General features: G+C 45.7%; 1 protein-coding gene across 1 annotated transcript in view; it reads left to right on the top strand.

Moving 5' to 3' along the window:
- The first annotated feature begins 13,889 nt into the window (after positions 1-13,889).
- LOC121104024 (proline-rich protein HaeIII subfamily 1-like) overlaps positions 13,890-21,918 on the top strand; it is a 38,273-nt gene continuing 30,244 nt past the window's right edge. Inside the window, exon 1 of the mRNA XM_040636345.1 lies at positions 13,890-14,082. Within this exon, the coding sequence (XP_040492279.1) occupies positions 13,890-14,082 (193 nt within the window). The remainder of the gene's footprint in view (positions 14,083-21,918) is intronic.

Below are 21,918 nucleotides of genomic sequence, written 5' to 3'. Positions count from 1 at the left end.
TCTCCAGCGTGCAGCTGCTCTCTGACTTGCCCGAACGCACGTGCCGCCTCTATTCTCTAGACTTTTATTTGAGTCACTCAAAATTCTAAGGACGCCACTCCACTGCCTTCTGGATTTTGACTCTGTGGAGAAGTTGGAAGCCAGGCTGATTTCTGGCTCTTTTGGGGTTTTCCAATTTGTTTTTGTTTCTGTCGCTGGGTTTTTTGTTTGCTTGTTTCTGTTTGTGAAGAGTCTCTTCTTTATGCCTGAAATAAGAAAGTGTCACCATGCGAAATCCAGATGTTGGGCTCTTTTAATGAATTCTGCTTTGCTTTTCTGAGCCGTTTCGATCTGAAGGTCCACTTTTCTTTTGCTCAAGAAAGTTTCTGTGTATTTACTGCTTCTTTTCCATTTGCTCTACCTTCCTGACATGTACACGAGGTCCCCTTGGACTGTCCTCTGTCCCCTGTCTTCCTCCCATCGCATCACTTCCTTGTTTTGTTCAGGTCCTTGACCTTCGTTTTTAGGTACAGGACAATTTCTCACGTACGGCGTCTACTTAACTGAATCAGTTTTCTGCAGCATAGAATCAGTAACTCACTGCTTCCATTTAGGATGTTAAATTCCACTATTATGCTCTTCATCTCCACACATTCTTGCCTGATCCCACTGTCTTTCCCTGCTCAACTTTCACAGGTGCAAACTCTTCCTGAGTGTTCTAAGGAATACACACTGGAAAGCTTGCAACACTTTCTCCTATTCCTTACGGAACTCCATTTCATTGGAAAACATCTGTTCTGGTTTCTTTTGAAGCAGGTTTTGTTTTGTTTTGCATTCACTAGTGATTTTTTTCTATAATATCACTTTATTTATTTGAGAAAGAGAGAGAAAAGGAAAAAGAGAGAGCACAGCATGAGGGGCAGAGGGAGAAGGAGAGAGAATCTCAAGCAGAGCTTGGGCACGGAGCCCAACGTGGGGCTTGATCTCACGACTCTGAGATGATGACCTGAGCCAAAACCAAGAGTTGGGTGCTTAACTGACTGCGCCACCCAGGCGTCCCTTTATTTACATGTTTTAATTAAAATTAGAAAAACATCACATTCAGTTATAAAAAACCCTGATAGTAGAAAAGGATATAAAATGAAATATATTAACCCATTGCTGCCACATGGCCCGCCTCTCTGATCTCACTTCTCAGAGGTAACCATTGTTAACGATAGTATTCTAAAATCTTTGTTTACATAAATGAGCATATTGGAGACATTTTTATAAAAGACTTTGTGTTCTGAAAAGATTTAAAGGAATACTGAAGTAATACGGGGGCCTATGAAATCATACTGCAAGGAAAAACTCAACCACCCACCAACCAACCAGTGAATCCTAAGGCAACGTAAACAGCATCAGTATGAGCTGGGTGAATGAATACGGTACCATCTAACAGAATGCTAGACACCAGTAAAAAAGAAGGAAGGAGGCCTACGTGTACTGAAATGGAAAGCTGTCTAAGGTATGTCATTAAGTAAAATAAAAGCAAATTACAAAATAGTATGTATGGTATTTATCCCTTCACAGTACAACAGTATAGTTTCGTATACTGTATTATTACTTACCCTTGTACCCTGCCACTTCGCTATAATTGCTTATTATTAGTTCCAGGAGTTTTTTATTTGATTGTTTTGGATTTTCTACACAGAATATCATGTCATCTACAAAGATGGTTTTATGTTTTCCTTCCCAATCTGTCTACCTCTTATTTCCTTTCCTTTCCTTTATTGCATTAGCTTGCTGCCTGTGCGTGCGCGCGCTCTCTCTCTCTTTCAAATAAATAAATAAATCTTTTGTAAAAATCATGTAAATAAATAATGCCACAATAACAGTTGTACAAGCCGTTTTTCTTCTTTAGGGCTGTGTCTCAAGGGAAGTATCCAGAAGTTATTTACTGGGTTAAACGGTCCACTCTTGAAAGTATTGTGCCAACTCCCATGTTCTGGAGGGATTTTAGAGGTCCTGCATTCTGCAGGTGGGTTCCACCAGCAGGAAAAGTTAGAAGCCACTGTATACAACTGAGTTCTGTCTCCTAGTGGAAGTTTCATTCGTGCATCTAGTGTGGAGGGTCTGGTCTTAAGATCCATTAAAGTTTACACCCGGGGGGCTCAGTCGGTTAAGCGTCAGCCTGCGGCTCAGGTCATGATCCCAGGGTCCTGAGATCAGTTTCTCCTCGGGGTCCTTGCTCAGCAGCAAGCCTGCTTCTCCCTCTGCCTACTGCTCCCCCTGCTTGTGCCCTCTCTCTCTCTGAGAAATAAATAAATAAAATATTTTTAAAAATCCATTAGAAATGATTCCATTGGTGGAAATGCTAAAAGAACGCTCTTGCCTCGCTGTAGATCCGGATCAAAACCCTAAGGTGAGAGCCAATGGAAGCTCGAAGAGGAAGCTGGTGCATAAGAGGGGGGCGGAATGGTAAGGTAACCGAAAAGTGCAGCTCAGGCTCTGTCCAAACAGGGCTCCCCCGCTGTTTCTTAGAGATAACTCTCTGTTCTACCCTTTTGTTTTGCTGGCTTTGTCCAGCGGCCGGCTTCCCTTAAGACCACAAGACACCTTCCACTGCAGCCAGGGGTCCAGCTGCTTAGCTCACATACAAAGGGAGAAAAATAAGCCACTGAGCTTTATGCTGATGGGTCCGTCCTGACCCAGTCACTGTGGCCTGGTGACTGACCTACGCTGGCCAGCTTGGGCAGCAATGGTGAGAATCGGTCACACTGGCACAAGGAGAAACAGGTAACTGAATTTAGCTGAGGTCAGTCAAGACAAGCTCCTGTGAGCCTGGAGGGGCCCCTCCTCACTAAGCCTCACCGCTGCACAGTGAGAGCGGTGGCCAGAAACCCACTCTGTACCACACCGGTGTTTTCTGTGGATGGAAACAAGAGAAAGACCAACATGTGCTGAGCCTGTATTACATGCTAGGCACTGAACATTATTGAATCTAATCCTCGCAACAATCCTTTGAGATACGCATTGCGATCCTTCTTTCACAGATAAGGAAACTTGGGCTCAGAGAGTTTGAGTCATTTGCCTAAGGTCACACAGCTAATACGCTTCAAAGCTTATCTCACTGATTTCATACGCTGCTTGGCACAGCTCATTAATAACCTGAAGTGCATCCAAGTTCAGCAAGATAAATACATTTTAGATCCTATTCCCTTGAGGGTTTGTTTTTGTTGTTGTTGTTTTTGTTTTTTCGGTTATTGCTGTTTGAAAGTCATGTGGAGTATCTGGAATATATATGCATATATATTCAAGTCTAAAGTCAGAAAGAAAAGAAAAGATTTGCTTTGTTTTTCCCAGTTAAGCATCTTCTAGCGGTTGAAGTATTTGGTTTGTGTTATCAGATTCTGGCCTCGAACCAAACGATGGGAATGAATCATAGTAGTGTAATATGTGCCTTATGGAGCTGTTATGTGGTGCCCAGGTGCACTGCACTTTACCATATGAAATCAAATCTCTGCCCTTGTCTCGGGTGAGCAGCTATGACATCATGAACTGGGTGCTTGGATGCAGTTCAAAGAGCTGAGAACTAGTTACGAAACCCAGGGAAAGCAAACGTTGAAATTCCAGAGAGGTCACACAATCTGCCCCAGGCTTGCAAAGCTGCTGATACCAGCTCTCTGTGGAACCTAGTGGAGAAGAGCCATGAGGGCATGTTTGTGCTTTTTCCCTCAAAGAGGAAGGGTTGTCAAGAACCGTGTAGCTGCTGGTAGGGGGAGTCTTCCAGAAAATCTGTTTCCCAAGAACTTCATGGGAGAGGAAATCCCACATTCCCTGCAAACTTTGAGCTCTCTGCTCCATGACCAGCATTTGAGATTGGACCACGAGCGTCTGACTGCACTTGCGATCCAACCGGAGGGTTGCTTGCGTGGGTGGGCAGCTGGGTGGAGGTGGGTGCCTGGGTAAATGCAGAGACATCCACACCCCAGTGGGGATGCCTGTCTCTGCCCAGGGAGGGGAGCATTCCTATGCAGCAGCAGGAGGGAAACAGCCAGAGAAGGAAGGTTTATACATCCTCCATTCTTTGTGCTTAGGAAGAACTACAATTAGGAGCCGTCGCCTATGAAGGAGTTATTCCACCCATCTGCACATCCAAACAGCAAATAAACAGAGGCCAAAAAAAAAAAAAAAAAAAAAAAAAAGAAGAAGAGGAAGAGTTGAAGGCCTAATATTTCATTAAGATCCATTTTTCCCCAGAGAGACTACACAGAAATTCTGTTGTTGGAATAATTAATTGTGCTGAGCTTTCATCTGAAATGCTTATGAAAACCTATTTCATTTTTTGCCGTTATTCAAAATAATCTGTTGCTTTCCAATTAATACGAAGCCTAGCACGTGAAAGGTGAATAGGGAAGCGACACCCGTTTTAACAGTCTCTCAGAAGCAGTTAAAAAAATGACACTCAAGTTTCACAGGCTGAGGAAATGTCCTATCTCAAATGTGGCATGATACTTTTTAAAACAGCCATGCAACAAGTACTCGCTGGGTGAAGAGGGGTGGGAGACTTCCAAAATATCACTGCTTAAAAAAATGGCCTTTCCCCCAGCCCCTCAGTAGGCATGAGAGTGGCAGGGCCTCTGGGCCTCTGACCTCCCATCCCTAGGGCGTGTCTGGAGGACCCACGGATCTGCTTTCCAAGGTGAGGTGGGCGCCACTTAAAATTGAAGCTGCCTGCTCCAGACAAGCATTAATAATAAAGAATCCTGATATGGGGGGCAGAAAGGGCTGCAGAGCTGACGTCACAGGGAGGGCCACCCTCACCTCCTTGGAGCGGGGGTGGGGGAACTGGACTCTCTCTGCTGCACTCTGGTCTCTGAGCACTGCCGCGTTTGAGGCTGAAATGACTCCGTTTCTTTTTTTTTTTTTTAAAGATTTTATGTATTTGAGAGAGAGAGAGAGCATGAACACAAGTTGGAGGGGAGGGGCAGAAGGAGGGGGAGAAGCAGACTCCCACTAAGCAGGGAACCCCACATGAGGCTGGATCCCAGGACCCCAAGATCATGACCTGAGCTGAAGGCAGACACTTCACCGACTGAGCCACCCAGGCGCCCCTGAAATGACTCAGTTTTTTGGAACAACATGACGCGCCCAAGCTGCCAGGTCTACCAAGGGTGGGGGCACGCCTCACGGCTGTCTGGCTGGGCACAGACCCAAGCTCGCTGGTCTGCAGCAAGGCCGGCCCTCAGAGCGCCCCTGCCAGCTCTCCTGCAGAGCCTGCCTGCAGGGCTAACGGCCCAGGGCAGTCCCCGGGCTGACATACACGTCCTAGCTCCGGTCCTCGCTCTCCTGCTGCACCAACAGCTCCTCCAGCCTGGCGTGGACATTCAGGAGGAAGTAGAGACCTGAGCAGGAAAGGTGGCTGCAGCCGGCCCCCCCTTCAGCCTTGTGTCCCCCCTCAGGGAGCCCTTGATGAATGAAACAATGGCTGAGCTGGGGGGTGGGGGTATGGAGGCCCTACAGCCTCATCCAGGTGGCTAACGCGATGATGCCCAAGCTGCTCCGAGGTGGCTCCGAGGACAGCATCAGTGACATCAACAACATCCACCAGGACAGTGACCCATCCACACACGATGCCCCCCCCCCAGCTAAAGAAACTCCCACACATCCAACATGGGTCTCCTTGCTGCGCCCTTCAGCACTCAGAGCTCCAGCACCTGCCACTGGGGCCGGACCTCGGCCCTTCCACGTGCATCAGCCACAAGGGCGACCTGCAGAACCTTCTGCCGCTCCCTCCAGCAATGCGCGGTGCTGCCTGCCAGGTACAGGAAACACGGGGGTGTTCCCTCAGGATCTGTGGGCCTGTCCCCCTTGGATAAGAAGTTACCGGGATCTGGAAGAACGACGCAAGCGACACGGAGGGTCCTGAGCGGAAAAGCAGGGTGCAGTGGCAGTTGGCACCGCCGAGAAGTCTGCCCGTACCAGCCTTCCCTCCGACTGAAACCCCCACCAACCACCCGTCTGCACGGCCCTCGTCTCCTTCCAAAGAGAAAAAGACGGGAGAGGAAAGACCACCACTCTCTCGAGGCCTACGCCTTTTTGGAAAAAGAACGGCAGCCACCGCGGCTGCAGAGGGGCCGCAGGCCAGCATCCCAGCGACAGGACGTCGCATGCCCGCGCTGTGCTGTATGAGAAGGGCTGTCACCTCTGTGGTCTTCCACCCGAGTGCCCCGAACCTCGCCTTCAGGGTCAAACAGGCCCTGAAGGAGGCTCCCTGAGAAACTTGGAAGAAGCGCTAAGTGTGAGGTGGGGCCAGGCCTGAGAACGACGCCCGGGGGACAGAGCCTGGCGTCAGGCAAGGGACCAATGCTGCTTCCATGGTCTGGACAGAAGCCCCGTGGAGACCCGAGAGGCTGGCAGCAGGGGAAACTGAGCGAGGGCTACAGGAGCCCTCGGCACCATCTCTGCAACTTCTCCGCAAACCCAAAATCACTTCAAAGTAAAAAGGTTATAAAAACAAAAAAATAAAAAAATTTGCCTTACCTTCTAAGGGAAACGGCCCAGGAAGTTGCCCCACGCTCATTCGGAGGCAGCCATATGTCATCTCACGTGACTCTTGGCCCCTAAGCTGATTGGACCGGAGCAGGCCACGCCCCCAGAGGGCGCTAAGAACTCTGTGGTACAGCTCCCTGCAGGGGGCGCTGCACAATCTGTGGGGTCCTGTGCAGAGTAAACCCGTGGGTTCTCCTTCAAAAAGAAGGAAAGCGTTATTAAATGTAATAAAATAGAAAGTGTTTTTCTTTTGGCCGCGGTCTTTCACAACTTACCATGGTGATTTTTATTTGCTATTTAATGTCGTTTCAAGTACGGAAAAATTAAAATGTAAAATTTTTACCATTTCTCTTTATACTGTGGGATTTCTGTTTAAATGCAAATAAAGAGCATTTAACTCATATGCTGAATAGCCAAAATTACAGGATTTGTATTTTGTAGCTTCTACACGCTCATATATTTCCTTCCTACCAGAACATCAGAAACGCTGCAAAACATTAACTCAACTGTTTTTATTTCACTTCTTGATACACACGTATTCTACTAACACTCTATTTTTGACTTACTGATGAGTAAGGAGAAGAGGCTTCTGTCTTTTGCCCTTTCTTTGTATGTCATCATTTTTGACATAAGTCGTTGGCTCATACAGGGAGTAAGAACGGGTAATAATAGGATCTGTGGTCATTAGTGTTTCCCACTATGCTATTGACTTCTTCCTGCACTTGAAGCAAGTTCTGCATCTAATGGAAAGTATGCCTCTTCGGGTCATCTCTGCACCTCCCTCCCTGAGTTCAGCCGGGGATGCAGCAGGATAATCACTTCCCTTTTACTCACTTTGAGTCTCACTGAACTCTGCATGCATCCTGGGTCCCCAGAATTCCGTGTACATGGGGCATCACAAAAGCTGCATGTGAATGGGGACACATCCATTGTATTTGCCTCCTCTGCACACACTGTTGCCCCCTTACCCCCCCCCCAGATTTCGCTTACAAAACGCAAGTTCAAATATAAAATGGATCGTAATTTCGAGTAACAAAACATTAAACCAAGCACGGGGACCCTCGGAGCACAGGGGTTACATATCCACAAAGCCGGCCCTGCTCCTGCTGACAAACAGCACAGTAATTAGTGTGGCCAATCAGAGTCTCTCTGTTGGGAAGTTCAACAGAGATGTAACAATGAGAGAAGCATCAGTCAGTCACTAAGAACCAGAAGCAGCAGAGAAAGAAAATATCTGCGCCACAAATGAAGTACCATAAAGATTATTCATAAACCTCTAGTCCTGAGCTATTTGGAATTTTCCTTAGCTTCTGATGACCTCCCATTTCCATCTCTGCGTGGTCTGTGCTCTACCACAGTTTCTGCATTTTGCAGGAGGTCTGGATATGTGGCTGAAATTTGACAGATTACCACACCTACCTTTTTAATGCATCTCTCGTTACTCAGCATAATTTGAATAATTCTTTGTTTCTTGCAGCTAGAAGCCTGATAAACAATTAAGTTAAATGGTTGCCACCGGTATTACATTTTTTAACAAAAGGAGGAAAGACAGCTGGGTTTTAGATAAATGAACCCCAAGAATGAATATATCAATGTCCCTAGCACATTAGCTGATGGTACCTGTTCACACAGCAACTTTCCTTCTTAGACATATGGAGATGAAACAGAGACTGTAGTTACTAGATTATTTCGGTGACACTCTCTCTATATGTATATATGTATTTACGCATATGTACGTCAGGGTGTTCTTCCCGAGTTATTTATAATAGCAAAACATTACAAACAACCTAAATGTCCAACGATATAGGGTTGGCTAAATAGATTATATCATTCAGATGATAATTTTTTCAGGCAATAAAAAGTCCGTCTTTAAAAAACTATTTAGCAGTGTACATGTCAAGATGATCATACTATAATTAGAAAAACAAATAAATATGTGTACTTACCTTAACGTTGACAATTATGTTCTGAAAGTATAAATATTTATTCATTTACTTATTTATATGAATAGAATAAAAACTGTAAAGTTACAAGCTATTTATCTCTGGACTATAGGATTAATAGTTTTTTCTATTTTCTATTTTGTAATTCTTAATTTTTAATATATTTTAAGAAACAATAAAAAATAAAAATTTTCTCCAAAAAGCTAATAAATGCCCATCAATATAATTTCACACTCAATAAATAATGTTATAATTATGATTTGACCTCTCATGCAGTTAAATATAGTGATTAAGAGGATGTGTTTCTGAAGTCAAAGAGGTCTTGGCTAAATTATAGGTCTGTCACTTTCTAGCTATTTGACCTTGAGCAAGAAAACGTAATCAGCCTGTTTCCTTATCTGTAAGATGAAGTTTTCAGTAAATGACCACTTTCAGGGTCATTATAAGAAGTAAATGAGATGATTAATTCCTTTCTGTCTATTGTCCCTTCTGTTCATTGTGTATCCGAGTGACTCGGTGGCACATGGTGACTGCTCACAAAATACTTGGTGACTGAATGAGCACATACAAATTTTTACACACGTGTGTGGAATGAAGGCAATGGAATCACCACAAAATCAGGCCAATATAATTATATTTTATTTTCTACTTTTTTTTTGCTGACATTTTGCATAACCTGTGATAAATAAAAATAAATATTAACTTATAACACCTTCAGCTTCCTTTTATTAAAAAAACTTAATGCTGTTTTGTTTTGTCTTTAATCTTCGTGTTGAAGACCTAAGGTGACATTATAACTGATAATACCTCTATTTTCTCATTTTTAATTAAATTTGTTTATTTAATATTTAATAAGTAACTGATTTCCTGGGTTCAAAACTTTAAATGGCTTAAAAATGATATAGAGACAAAATCTGCCTTTCCTCTCCTGTTGCCTTCTCTCCTCTTCCTATCATTCTCTCCAAACAGATAATCGCTGCTATCCATCCCTGAGGTGCTTTTCCTGGAATTTTACAATCTACTGTCATTTAAATTTGGGTACCTCCAAAATTTGTCCAAGTCCTAACACCCAGTACCAATGCGTGACTTTATTTGGTCTTTGCAGATGTAATTAAGTTTCAAAACGTGAGGTCATCCCGGAGTTAGGGTGACCCCTCTATCCAAAGACAGGTGTCCTTCCAAGAGAAAGGCAGAGGAAGATTTGAGACAGAAAGAAAAGGGCCATGCAATCATATAAGCAGACATTGGAGGGATGGGGTTTTCTACTTTGAACCCCCAGAACTGTAAAAGAATAAATTTCTGTTGTTTTTAAGTCACCGAGTCTTTGGTAATTTGTTGTGGCCCAAGGAAACTAACATGCATCTAAGCAACACGAGAATACCCACTGACCTTCGTTCACTATGTCATAGGTGTTCTGAGAGTTCCAATGGGGTGTCTACACTGCTGTCACAAAAGTCAAAAACCCGAACAGTTTTTAAACCATAGGAAAGTTGGAAGAAAAATATTTTCTACTCTTTGGCAATGCTGGGGCTTAATTATACGTTTCTTGAATTGCAGCTTCAGGGAATATCAAAACCCATAATTTATCCTTCTTCTACCATATGAAATATTCTATTGGGACAAACAAGATCAGGGCTATTATATTCATTTCATCTTACCCAGAAGGTAGAAGTAGTAATTCATACTTTCAGAGAGAAAGAGAGAGAATTGGCCTGAAGTGGCCAATTTTAATTTCTGCATTTTCTAGTTTTTAACACTGGGGTTAAGCTGTAGTTAATGCTGAAAATAAATGTGTTGCTTGGAGCCAAAGGCAGAAAACGTGTGTCTCGTGAAGAGTGCCAGGCATTAACCCCTTCGTCTCGAGATCGTGGGAGGGGGAAGGGAGCGGCAAACGTGTGATTGGGGGAGTCAGAGCCGTGAGGAGCTCCGGTGGTGGGCAGAGGGGGCTCGGGAGGGCCGCTGTATACAAACAGAAGTTCTGGAGCTTGATTCAGCTGTATACAGTTCCAGTGATATTAGTATAGGCACACATTGCCAAATACTTTCACACCGGTCACCCCGTCGGATTCTACAACTGCACTCTGCCCGATTCACAGAGGCAGCCACTGAGGGTTCTGGGATCTAAAATGACTCCACGGGGTGGCCCCAATAGTAAGTTGTACACATGCTTGAACCCATTGTTTGGGATTTCAAATCCAGCCCTCTTTTCATTAAACAACAGCTACTTTCTAAATGACGGTATATCTTCCCAGCCCAGGTATACCACCCTGCTGGTTTCCTTTTAGACGAGAGAACCGAATCAAGCTGCTCCTGAGCCCGTTCACCAGAGGGGAAGCTGAAGTCCAGGGTGTGCCGTGGGAGTTCCCACGAGGACCAGCTTTCCAAATGAAGCACACTCAAGGCTGTGCTATGGATGAGACCCTAACATCGTGATGGGGGTGGGTTAGGCAAGTGGGCAGCCCTCCTCAGGGAATTCTCTGATAGGGGTCAACGTCAGAGCCAGAAAACGTGCCTGCTTTACCCAATACATAGCAGAATGTGATAACCCAAAATGTCAAACGAAAAATTTCAAAGGGAGTTTATATTAAAATGCAGATGATCTCCCAAAGCAATTATTTTAAAGGAGAAGGGCACAGACTTGCCATTGAAACTGACAACAAAGCAGCCCCTTTCCCTCTGTTGGGGGAGCCCCCAGGCTGGCCTGACCCACCACCACCTCTAGGGAGGCGGGTCTCGTGGTCTCAAGCCGCTCTGTGCTGATGACGGATCCCTGAAGGTCAGGTCTAAAGATACACAGTTGGCCCGGCGCTCTTGTCTAAGGAATGCCGGGCCATGGCTGAGGTTTGCATCTCTTTCTACAGATTTGCAGGCAGAGGCAATGAAGCATCTCTCTCTTTCTAAACTCCGGTGGGCCTAGCTGTTGCCAACACCAAAGCAGGGTGTGTGCTGTGTGAGCACTTTTACATGCTGCATTTGCATATTTTATTCCTGTTTGAAGACTGAATAATGGATTCAGGTTCTGAGCAGTAGAAACTCTACAGCAATGATTAGCCAGGCTGTGCTCAGGTGCACCTTGCCCCACTCGTGCCACCGCTGGTCCTCAAGAATGAACCCAAGGCCCACACCTCTGAGGACGGAGACCGGGGGGCTCAAAGGGGTCCGGGGGAGGCTGGTCCAAACTATAGGATGTTTTTCCCAATGACCAAGGAGTGCACGGTCTGTGGGATGTTAAACAGCATTGCCATGCTCAACCTGAGTATGAGTTTAAGGTCTCCGTGTCTGGGAAGAACTGCCCTTTAGTGTCACACGACGCCAGGGGTCGAGAGGATCTCCGCGGCACACACAGCAAGCTGGGGGAGGCACTCATGACAGCTCATTGGGAGCAAATTTATTCAAACCAACCATTAATGACCCCCCCCCCATGTTCTGTAAGGTGTTAGGGATGGGAGAGATAAAATGAAAAGAGACTCCACCTAAAAAAACAGACTTAATTAATTACATGTTATCCAAACTAATAAGAAAGGTGAGTAAGTTGCTGGGCCCAAAATTAACCTGAAGGAATCCACGGTGGAAATGATATGAAATCCAGGATTTGCCTTAAAATCCCTGGGCAGGAAAGGGGCAGGACGTTGGGTGGGAGAGCAAGGGAGTGAGACTAATCGTGAGCTAATAATTGTTGAGGTTTGGGTTTCGGTACATTAGGGTTCCTTAGTCCCTCGTGTGTTATGCTTTTCAAACTTTCCACTACAGAAAAAAAAAATGTAATCTTTCATTTACAATGTCAAAACCCATCAGACACATTAAACTAAACCTTCTTAGAGAAATCTGTAACACCTAACTGAAAAACCTAAAGACCCGAAGAGACAGACAGAGTATTCCTGGCTGGAAATTTTTCTTATCATGATGACATCAATTTTCACCCTAATTAATCTATAAATTCAACATAATCCCAGTCAAAATTCCAACAGGAATTTATTGGAACTTGATTCTTAAGTTCATATGAAAAAATATGCCAGAAGACCAGTGAAACAAAAAAAGAGAAGGGAAGTATCATACCAAGTATCAGAGCACATTGCACAGCTCTAGTTAAAATAGTAAGCCACTGGCATAAGGAAGGACATGTGTTAATAGAATAAGACAGGTAATTGAGAAGTAGACACATGTACATACGAGAATCTGGTTTAACATAAAGACAGCATTTCAAGTCCTTCCCCTCTTGATTTGGGGCAAATTCAGTTTTTCATTTGGAAAAAAGAATGTGTTTATGAATATTTATTTATATATCAATATACTTATATATTTTTTAAAGATTTTATTTCTAAGTGATCTCTACACCCAACAGGAGGCTTGAACTCACAACCCTAAGATCAAGAGTCACGTGCTCTACTGGTGGAGCCAGCCCGGGGCCCCTCAATATATTTACATATTGATATGTCTATGCATATCCTATTTCTATATTTATATAGCTACACAAATTACATATTTGTTTTAATGTTTATTTCATATATTTATACATTTTCATTTGGAAAATATTTAATTAGGGGGCGCCTGGGTAGCGCAGTCGTTAAGCGTCTGCCTTCGGCTCAGGGTGTGTTCCCGGCGTTCCGGGATCGAGTCCCACATCAGGCTCCTCGGCTAGGAGCCTGCTTCTTCCTCTCCCACTCTCCCTGCTTGTGTTCCCTCTCTCGCTGGCTGTCTCTCTGTCACATAAATAAATAAAAAAATCTTAAAAAAAAAAAAAAAGAAAAATATTTAATTAGTATCTGTTTATATATTCCATGTAGATAAATCTTATGAAGACCGAAGGGGAACAAAATAAACTTTCCACCTGTGTGGCACTCAGGGTCCACATTATGAATGTAAACCATCTGTAATAGATACACACATGCGCGTAGGCTTCCATATGTACGCATACATGTATGGTGTAAGTGTACACATTTCGTAAATATGTGAATGTGACGATATGAAGAGAGCTGTGGAGACACAGAGGCCCAGTGGGGAGGCTGAGGAAGGAAGGCTTCCCCAGTGGGACACCTTGCCGGCCAGCAGGAGGAGATCCAGCCCCGGCAAGCAGCCCTGAGAGCCAGAGCCGGGAGGCCTGAAGGCTGCTGTGGTTGAGATGCCATAATTGCATAGTGTGGCCACAGGAAGGGGTCTGCGGTGGGGAGGCCCCAGCAGTGAGGGTGGAAGTGAATGGTAGAGCCAAGTCATGGCTGTCATGACCAGGCGAGTGTAGAAGGACCCTCTGGAAGACAGCTTGGAGACAGGCCAGGAACAGGTGGGTACATCTGGAAGCCACCTCAGTGGGCCTGTGGGAGAACAGAGGCCTAGAGCCTGGAGAGGAGGGAGGGCCCCGTGAGGAGGCTGGCCTACCGATGGGAAGAGGGAGAAGGAAGGTCAAGACATTTAGACGGGGTCCCAGCCCTGGGGCCCATGACAATCGCCTGGGAGCTTTTCGGCGTGCCCATGAAGCAGTGGTGCAAGGACAGTGGTGTTTCTGTCAGAAGCTCCTTGGACGATTCCACCGAACAGCCAGAGCTGAGAACCAGTGAGGCTCGGGGCCAGGACGGCCAGAGGGGGCTTGGAACGGAGACAAAGAAGCAGGAACAGGAGGAACCTGGAGGAGGCCCGTCGGTTTAGGGGAACCTCTGTCAGCACAAGGAGCTTCTCACAGCAAGATGGTGCCTGTCTGAGTGAGCTCAGGCCGCCGTGACCAAGGACCACAGACTAGGCAACAGACATTTACTTCCTCAGTCCCAAGGGCCGGAAGTCCAAGGTCAAGGTGCCGGCAGAGCTAGTTTCTGGTGACATCCCTCTCCTTGACTTCCCAGCGGGGCCCTCTCTCTACGCCCCCACAGGGTCTGTCCCCTGTGCACGCATTCGTGTCTCTGTGTGTGTCCTCCTCTTCTTATGAGGGCACCGGTCAGATCAGATGAGGGCCCACCCTAACAGCCTCATTTTAACTCGATCACCTCGTCGAAGCCCCTATGTTTAAATACATTCTGAGGTACTGGGGGTTGCCCTTGGGGGGCACATATTTCAGCCCACAACAGCATCTTAGAGGCGGTGAACAAATTAAGTGGAGCCCTGGAGGGACCAGCTGCCCACAGGTCCCACCTGACCAGGAGCCGGGGACGTTCTAATTTAGGGGGGCTCCTGCAGGGCCTATACTGTTGACCTCCCTGCTGTCCACCAGGCCACGGACGGATGGGAGAAGTCTGATGACTTGCGTCTCAGCGGGAGAATAAAGAACACACTTTTATTTCCTTAAAGTCAAAACAAGGATAGTCGCATCTCTCTGTTGTCGAGTGCTTCCTGTGTGCCTGGTGTTAGCCAATATGCAGTGGGTCTACCATCACTAGCTCTGTTTTCAGGATGTTTCTAAGAAAAACAGGTGTGGCGGGGTGGCATGACCTGCTGAAGTTCACGACTCGGGGAAACGGTGCTGCCAGGCCTTGACCTTGGCGCCTCTGACCCCAGAGCCTGTGCCTTCAGCACCCACACCAGACTGCTTCTATCCAAGTTGTATCACCGACTTCTTTGCTTAGAAACATTCCTAATTCTTTTAGAACTGAAAGTTCCTAAGGCGATTTCAGATCAAAGAAGTGATCTTCTATCAAAGTTTGCAAATTGTTTCTTATCCCTGTGACTCCGGAAGCCCTTGATCCTGTTAGGGATGTGGCGGTTGGGAGCGGCGCAGTTGGGCGGTGGCTGGGTGTCCTTGCAGGCAGAGCGCGTGCAGGCCTCTCGGGCAGCCCTGCCGCGGAGGGAGGCAGATACAAGAGGGAAGGAGACGGGCAGAAACAGCACGCAGCTGAGACAGCAAAGGCTGGTGACAGGCAGTGGGTTCCCGTCTCCTGGCAACACCCAGGGTGGGTGCCCGCGGATGAGCGGGGCTGAGGAAGGAGTGTGGCCCGGGGCTGGCTAAAGCGATCTGTGCCTAGGGGTGCGGGCATGCGCCTTGCAGGGGCGTCGAGAAGTCACCCTGGGCGTCACAGCATGAGTATCAAGAGACAGACATGGAGGGTGTGAACGCAAACATTCACATCTTTGTCCACCATCAGGCCGCTGCCAGGCGCGCTCCACAACAGAATTCACCCCTTGGGGGAAGATGGGTGGTTTGCCGACTGCATATGAGAACCATCAGTGACATTCTAGAAGAAACCTCTCCGTATGTAGCCCACTAGGGAAAAGAGGCATACAACCAGCAGGTATCAAAGTCATTACCCTGGGAAGTTGTTTTTCAAGAAACAATAAAAATTCTATAAGAATCAGTGCTGCCAATGCGGGGACTCGTAATAATAACGATCTGTATGGGGACGCCAGCCGCCCAGAACGGCGTTCTTGACTTGCAAGTCTGTGATCCACAGAGGAGGATGTGTGTACAGCCTATGCGGTTATTTGCTGAGAAAATGTTATGCTAAATATAATTATTTTCTGAATATCCTCTTCCTGTCTCCAGTGTGCGGCAAGATGGAAATCACCAGGTATCTTTGGAAATCATCTCTGAGTTGGAAACATGGGGATATTGCAGAAAATTGAAAAATTTACTGGGGGGAAAAATTACCCTACTTTTCATATATTGTGCAACCAGGACAAATACATGCAAACAAAATAAATTTTCTTTCAGTGGCTGCCTTCAGAATCCATTAAAAAAAGAAAAACAAAAACTCTGGCACCATCATATCAGAAATAAGTTTGTTTTGAAGGATAAAAAAGAGGAATTGGAAAGAATTTTTCTATTGCTTAACAGATATGCACCCCCAACTGACATCATTTCTTTTCTCAACTTTGTGGGTTGTCTGTGGCTGCATTAGAACCTGAGGACTTTCCCTGGCCCCCCTGCAAAACTGTGGTCCCCCAGAAGCGTGGCTTCGAGGGGACAGATGGGCGGGGCTGCAAGGACAATCAGGTACAACCTCTGGAGTGGAGGGGGACAGGGCACCCCAAGTCCATCATAAATCACTTTGAATGCCTCTCCTGCTAGCTTCCATGCATCTTTCCAAATGGACAGAGTGACTAAGACATAATAGACACTGTACATATGCATAAGCATCAGTTATCTTGAATTTCTAATATTCTAATAAGGCAAAAATGATATATTTTCCTCATAATTCACTCAAATACATTCTAGCCCTTTTGTCTGGTAATTCATTTCTTACTCTGTGCTGGCTCATTCTGCTCCTTGGAGTGTTTCTTATTTATCTTCCGAAAAAGACCCGATGAGGGCTCCTGGCTGGCTCAGTTAGTTAAGCGTTCAACGACTCTTGATTTTGGCTCAGGTCATGGTATCAGAGTTGTGAGATCAGGCCCCACATTGGGCGCCATGCTAGGCATGGGCCTGCTTAAGATTCTCTCCCTCTCCTTCTGCCCCTGTCCCCTGCTTCTCTCTCTCTCTCTCTCCCTTGGCAAAAAAAAAAAAAAAAAAAAAAAAAAAAAAAAAAAAAAGAAAGAAAGAAAGAAAAGAAAAGAAAAGAAAAGAAAGAAAAGAAAAGAAAAGAAAGAAAAGAAAGAAAGAAAGAAAAAGAAAAAGGCCTGATGGGAGCCTGCAATCATGGTGGCTGGAGGCAGAGGCGGCCATAGAAATGGAAGACACGTTCATACCAATGTCTTCTTTCCAAGTGACATTTCATCTGGCCATCGACAGAGGCCCTGGGAACCCAGAAACCACACCTGCTGGGTCCTACGCCACGGTTGTCCTTGTACCACCTTTGGTACCTCATCACCAATGTTTGCAAGTCTGAGGCCCTGAGATGAATAATGATTAACCAGGACTAACTGCTTGGAGTTCTCCTGGCCGAGAGAGCTCAGGTGGCACCCACACCGGGGGTTACCAGAGGTGGTCCCCCCGTGAAGAGAGCAGCTGATGTTCACACAGGCAAACTCGGAGGGACTGGGGGCGTTGGCACCCCCGTGGAGAGGGCTGTAGACAACCTGTGTCTTTCACATGTTCTTTCTGGCCGCTCCAGGTCACACCACCTAACGTTCAGCAGGACCGTCACCAGAAGGCAGCTGGAGAGCTAGCACTGATTAACTACTTAATCCTATTATTAGTTGGCCCCATGTGACAAATCAGGCGAACAAGGATGAGAACTTTGGGGAACTTGCTGGAAGGCACTTGGGGTGGTAAGAGGAAATGCTGGAATCCAGAGCAGAGGGCCGGTGGTGTCCAGCACATTCCCTGCTCTGTCCCTCCCCTGCGTGTAGTTGGCACTCCGCAAACAACCCTGAGCGGATTGAGGTCAGCATAAAAGAAGCAGCCCACCTGGTCCCGGCTGCGTGGGGTCACTCCCAAGGAAACAAAAACACAGAAGGAATTCAGATCTCCGCTTCGCGTCTTAAAAAAGCCAAAGGGAAAATAGACAAGCATTGAGAAGCAAGCTTTCTTGACTGTCCTCTCTTCCCTGTCGCTCTTCATGTCCCTGCACAAGTGACAACTGTTTCGTAAGATGGCATTCTCCTCCTCAGAGAAGCCCCCAGCCCCACTCCCAGCCTTTCCTCCTCTAGCTGCTCTCCCACAACGTGTCGATTTGTGCTAGACCCGCTTTCTCTTTCAAAATCTTCACTACTTTCTCTATGGTCCAGGCTGTGAACACACACCCACACCCACACCCACACACACACACACAGGCATAAATGCACGTGCACACACACGTACACATGCACAGTAGCCAAGTTGGAAAGAAAAGAGTAGCAGGTCTGGCAAGAATTTTCCCACGTGGAACAGTGGGCATCAGACGGTGACATGATGACATGATGGCATTATCTGGTCCCAGGTCAGCCCACCCCCTTTTGGTTCTCTGCCCCTTAAGTGGGGTCTCAGCCTGAAGAAGCTGTTTTAGGCTGTTAAATATGCCTATTGTTTTATTTGTTGTTTCTGATTTTGTCTTCCAGAAAGGTTGGGTTTTTGTTTGCTTCGTTCGCGTAAAAGATTTCTGTTTAATGATACAGCCTACACTCATGAACTGTAACTCTCTGTTTTTCTTTTAGTTATCTCTATACTGTCCTGGTCTTGTCTTTTTCTTATCATTGTTACAGGTTGGATTGTGTCCCCTACCCCACCCCACCCCCACCCACCAAATTTCACTGAAGTCCTGACTCCACTATATCGAAATGTTACGTAATTTGGAAAAAGAATCATTGCAAATATCATTAGTTAAGATGAGCTCATACTAGAGTAGGTTGGGTCCTAATCCGACATGTCCTTATAAAAAGGAGAAATTGTGACACGGAGCCACACACAGAGAGAATGCCGTGTGAACACAAAGGCTGGGAATGGGTTGTGTTTCTCCAAGCCAAGGAACACCAACGATGGCCAACAACCCTCCAGAAACTCTGGGAGAGGCCTGGAACCAATTCTCCCTCACCACATCAGAAGAAACCAGCCCTGCCAACACCTTGACCTTGGACTTCCCGACTCCAGGGCTGAGACACCCAGTTTGTGACACTTTGTTACACAACACTAGCAAACTGATACAAACTAATACTGATAATTTCATACTGTTTTCCGTTCACCCTCTGCTCTTACATTTAGTTGTCTTTCCTACATCACATGCATTTCTTCAGTTTGATTTAATCTATTGAACATTTCAATCTTTTGTTATTCAAGCTTTGTATCTCGGCCATTTTGCTCTTTTTTATTCTTCAGGCAATATATCATCACGTGCCTCTGGTCCTCTCAATAATTATGGGTGGGTTTTCTTGACTTTGTCTGTCATTAACATGATTTCTTCCCACTGCAGTTGGGACAATGGAGCCACGGACCTGTGCACCACACAAGCACCCCCAGGGTAGCTGGTGTTTTTTCCTTTTCTCTCCAATTTTCCTTGATAGATATTCCATCTCCTTCAATGTTGATCTTCTCAATATTTTCTTTTTTTTCTTTAAGATTTTATTTATTTATTTGACAGAGATAGAGACAGCCAGCGAGAGAGGGAACACAAGCAGGGGGAGTGGGAGAGGAAGAAGCAGGCTCCCAGCAGAGAAGCCTGATGTGGGGCTCGATCCCAGAACGCTGGGATCACACCCCGAGCCGAAGGCAGATGCTTAATGACTGAGCCACCCAGGCGCCCCAATCTTCTCAATATTTTCAACTTGTTTATCCTGAGACTCTCAAGCCAAAATATTTTCCGTAGGACAATTATGATCCTCTTTGCACAGATTAAACACTGGATTATTGGATTGTGTTATTTTCGTATTTTTGTATGTCATACACCTTCAAGGCCCTTCGGGAGAGAGAGCCACTCCGTGCTCACACGGGGGGCCATGCTGGGATGGCCGATGCCAGGTTTAATGCTCTACAGGGTCTTGAACTTCTAAGTTTCTGCACGGGGCCCTGTGAATCACGCAGCTAGTCCTGTGTGGAGGGGAGCATCTTCTAAAATCCGTGCATCCATATCTTTAACCACCAGGTGTTGAGAAATTTGCACATACTTTGTATTACAGGACAGCAGGTCCTGCAAGGAAGGAGCCTCCGTGTGAGGCGTGAGCAGGATGTCCTGAATTTCCCCGCGTGATTTTCATGGAAGGAAGCCCAGATGGGGCTCTGGGGTCAGTCTTTTCAAAGTATTTCTAGGCAGCCTGCCTTGTACGTGGTATGTATCCAGGAGGACTGGACCTCATCAATACGCAAAAGTATGTTTTTACCATCTTCAAAGCCTGAAAGAGAAGATTGCACCAAAGCAATCTCTACACCCAATGTGGGGCTTGAACCCACAGCCCTGAGGTCAAGAGTCGCGTGCCCCACTGAGCCAGCCGGGTGCCCCAAACGAAAAAGAATTCTGTAACATGTTGACAGGCTGTTGAGCGACACTTCAGGTCTTCCCTCGGGATTCAGAATGATCACCAGGTCTATAGACCTGATAAATGTCAGGACCCCAGGCCCCGCAGCAGCCTCATGTCCCCTCGTGTACCCCACACTGCAGTGTTTCTTCCCCCACTTCTGCCCACAGACATAGTCCCAGCGCCACCAGCATTCTGAGCCCAACTTGGCTTACCTCCCGCCCTACGTCACCTCCAGAATCAAAGCCCATCTTGACCCACTGGTTAGATCCCTCCCTCCCTCCTCATTCTTTCCGGACCCTTGCCCTGTGCGCCATGCCATAAGCAGGCAGACCTCTGGAAACACAGTAACTCCCACTTTCTCATTAGTGGTGTCCTTAAGGAATGTCCCCTGCTCTCCTCGGGCTTTCAGAGTGGGCTCCCCTGGAATTCTCACCGCTGAACAAAGCCAGCCTCCCCAACCCAGTAAGGGGCCCTCATCCCCTGCATAGGCCTTGACCCCTGACACAGATTCCCAGCATGCCCTAGTTTCCTCTTATAAAACAAAGCAGAACGGAACTCATCAATATGCAAAAATTTGTTTTTATAGTCTCCAAAGCCTGAAAGAAAAGATTATTTTTTTAGAAATGCTATGAGAGCTGTTGGATAAATTTTCTTTCTCTTTTACCCTGAAAATTTCATAACTATTTTGGCTTTGTTTTAACAAAGAAGAAAACTATTCTTCACTTGCCAAACATTGTAAAGCTCATCTGGCAAATTAATTTTTAAGAACATCTAATACATTTTTGAAAAATAAAGATAATGAAGTGAGACATACTCCAAAGAATATCATAAAGCAAAACAATGATGATAAAAAAAATAAGAAAAAACAGAAACAAAGTAAAAACACATGTTATAAATAAATGTAACATATTATAAAGGTAAAGTTACAAATTAGTGAAGAAGTGAAAGATTTTTCAGCAAAACCATATGTGTGAAATTGACTAAGAATTTGGGAGACAGAATTAAGTTCTTTTCATCTTAAACCAAAATGAACTCCATGGGGCGCCTGGGTGGCACAGCGGTTGGGCGTCTGCCTTCGGCTCAGGGCATGATCCCGGCGTTGTGGGATCGAGCCCCACATCAGGCTCCTCTGCTATGAGCCTGCTTCTTCCTCTCCCACTCCCCCTGCTTGTGTTCCCTCTCTTGCTGGATGTCTCTCTCTGTGTCAAATAAATAAATAAATAAATAAAATCTTAAAAAAAAAAAAAACCAAAATGAACTCCAGACAGATTAAGGATTGATATAAAACAAAGCTTTAAAAATAAATTTTTAAAAAATAATTTTTTAAAAAGTAGCAAAACATTTATATTACATCAAGATGGAAAGGGGACTTAAAAGCTGGGCACTAAAGACAGACATGCTAACAGGATTGTGTTGACTAGGATTGCCAGACATGTACGAAGCCAGAAACACAGACCACAAATGGCGACCCGCACGTCACATGTGTAAATATCCAAAAGTTATAAATCAAGCTAACACATTGTTAAATGAAATCTGTTTTATCCTCACATGACAAATACAATGTCATAACAAACAACAAAAACAAAAATTTGCATAAATCTACGCTTTTCATATGATTGGAAGTTGGCAAAATATCAAAGATGGAGTTTAATAAGTACTGTGTTGTGTCTGGTGTTCT

Source organism: Ursus maritimus, unplaced genomic scaffold, assembly GCF_017311325.1.
Source record: "Ursus maritimus isolate PB19 unplaced genomic scaffold, ASM1731132v1 scaffold_1, whole genome shotgun sequence".
NCBI classification, from domain to species: domain Eukaryota; kingdom Metazoa; phylum Chordata; class Mammalia; order Carnivora; family Ursidae; genus Ursus; species Ursus maritimus.
The sequence above is the reverse complement of the archived record's forward strand: the minus strand, read 5'-3'. Positions and strand labels throughout refer to the sequence as shown.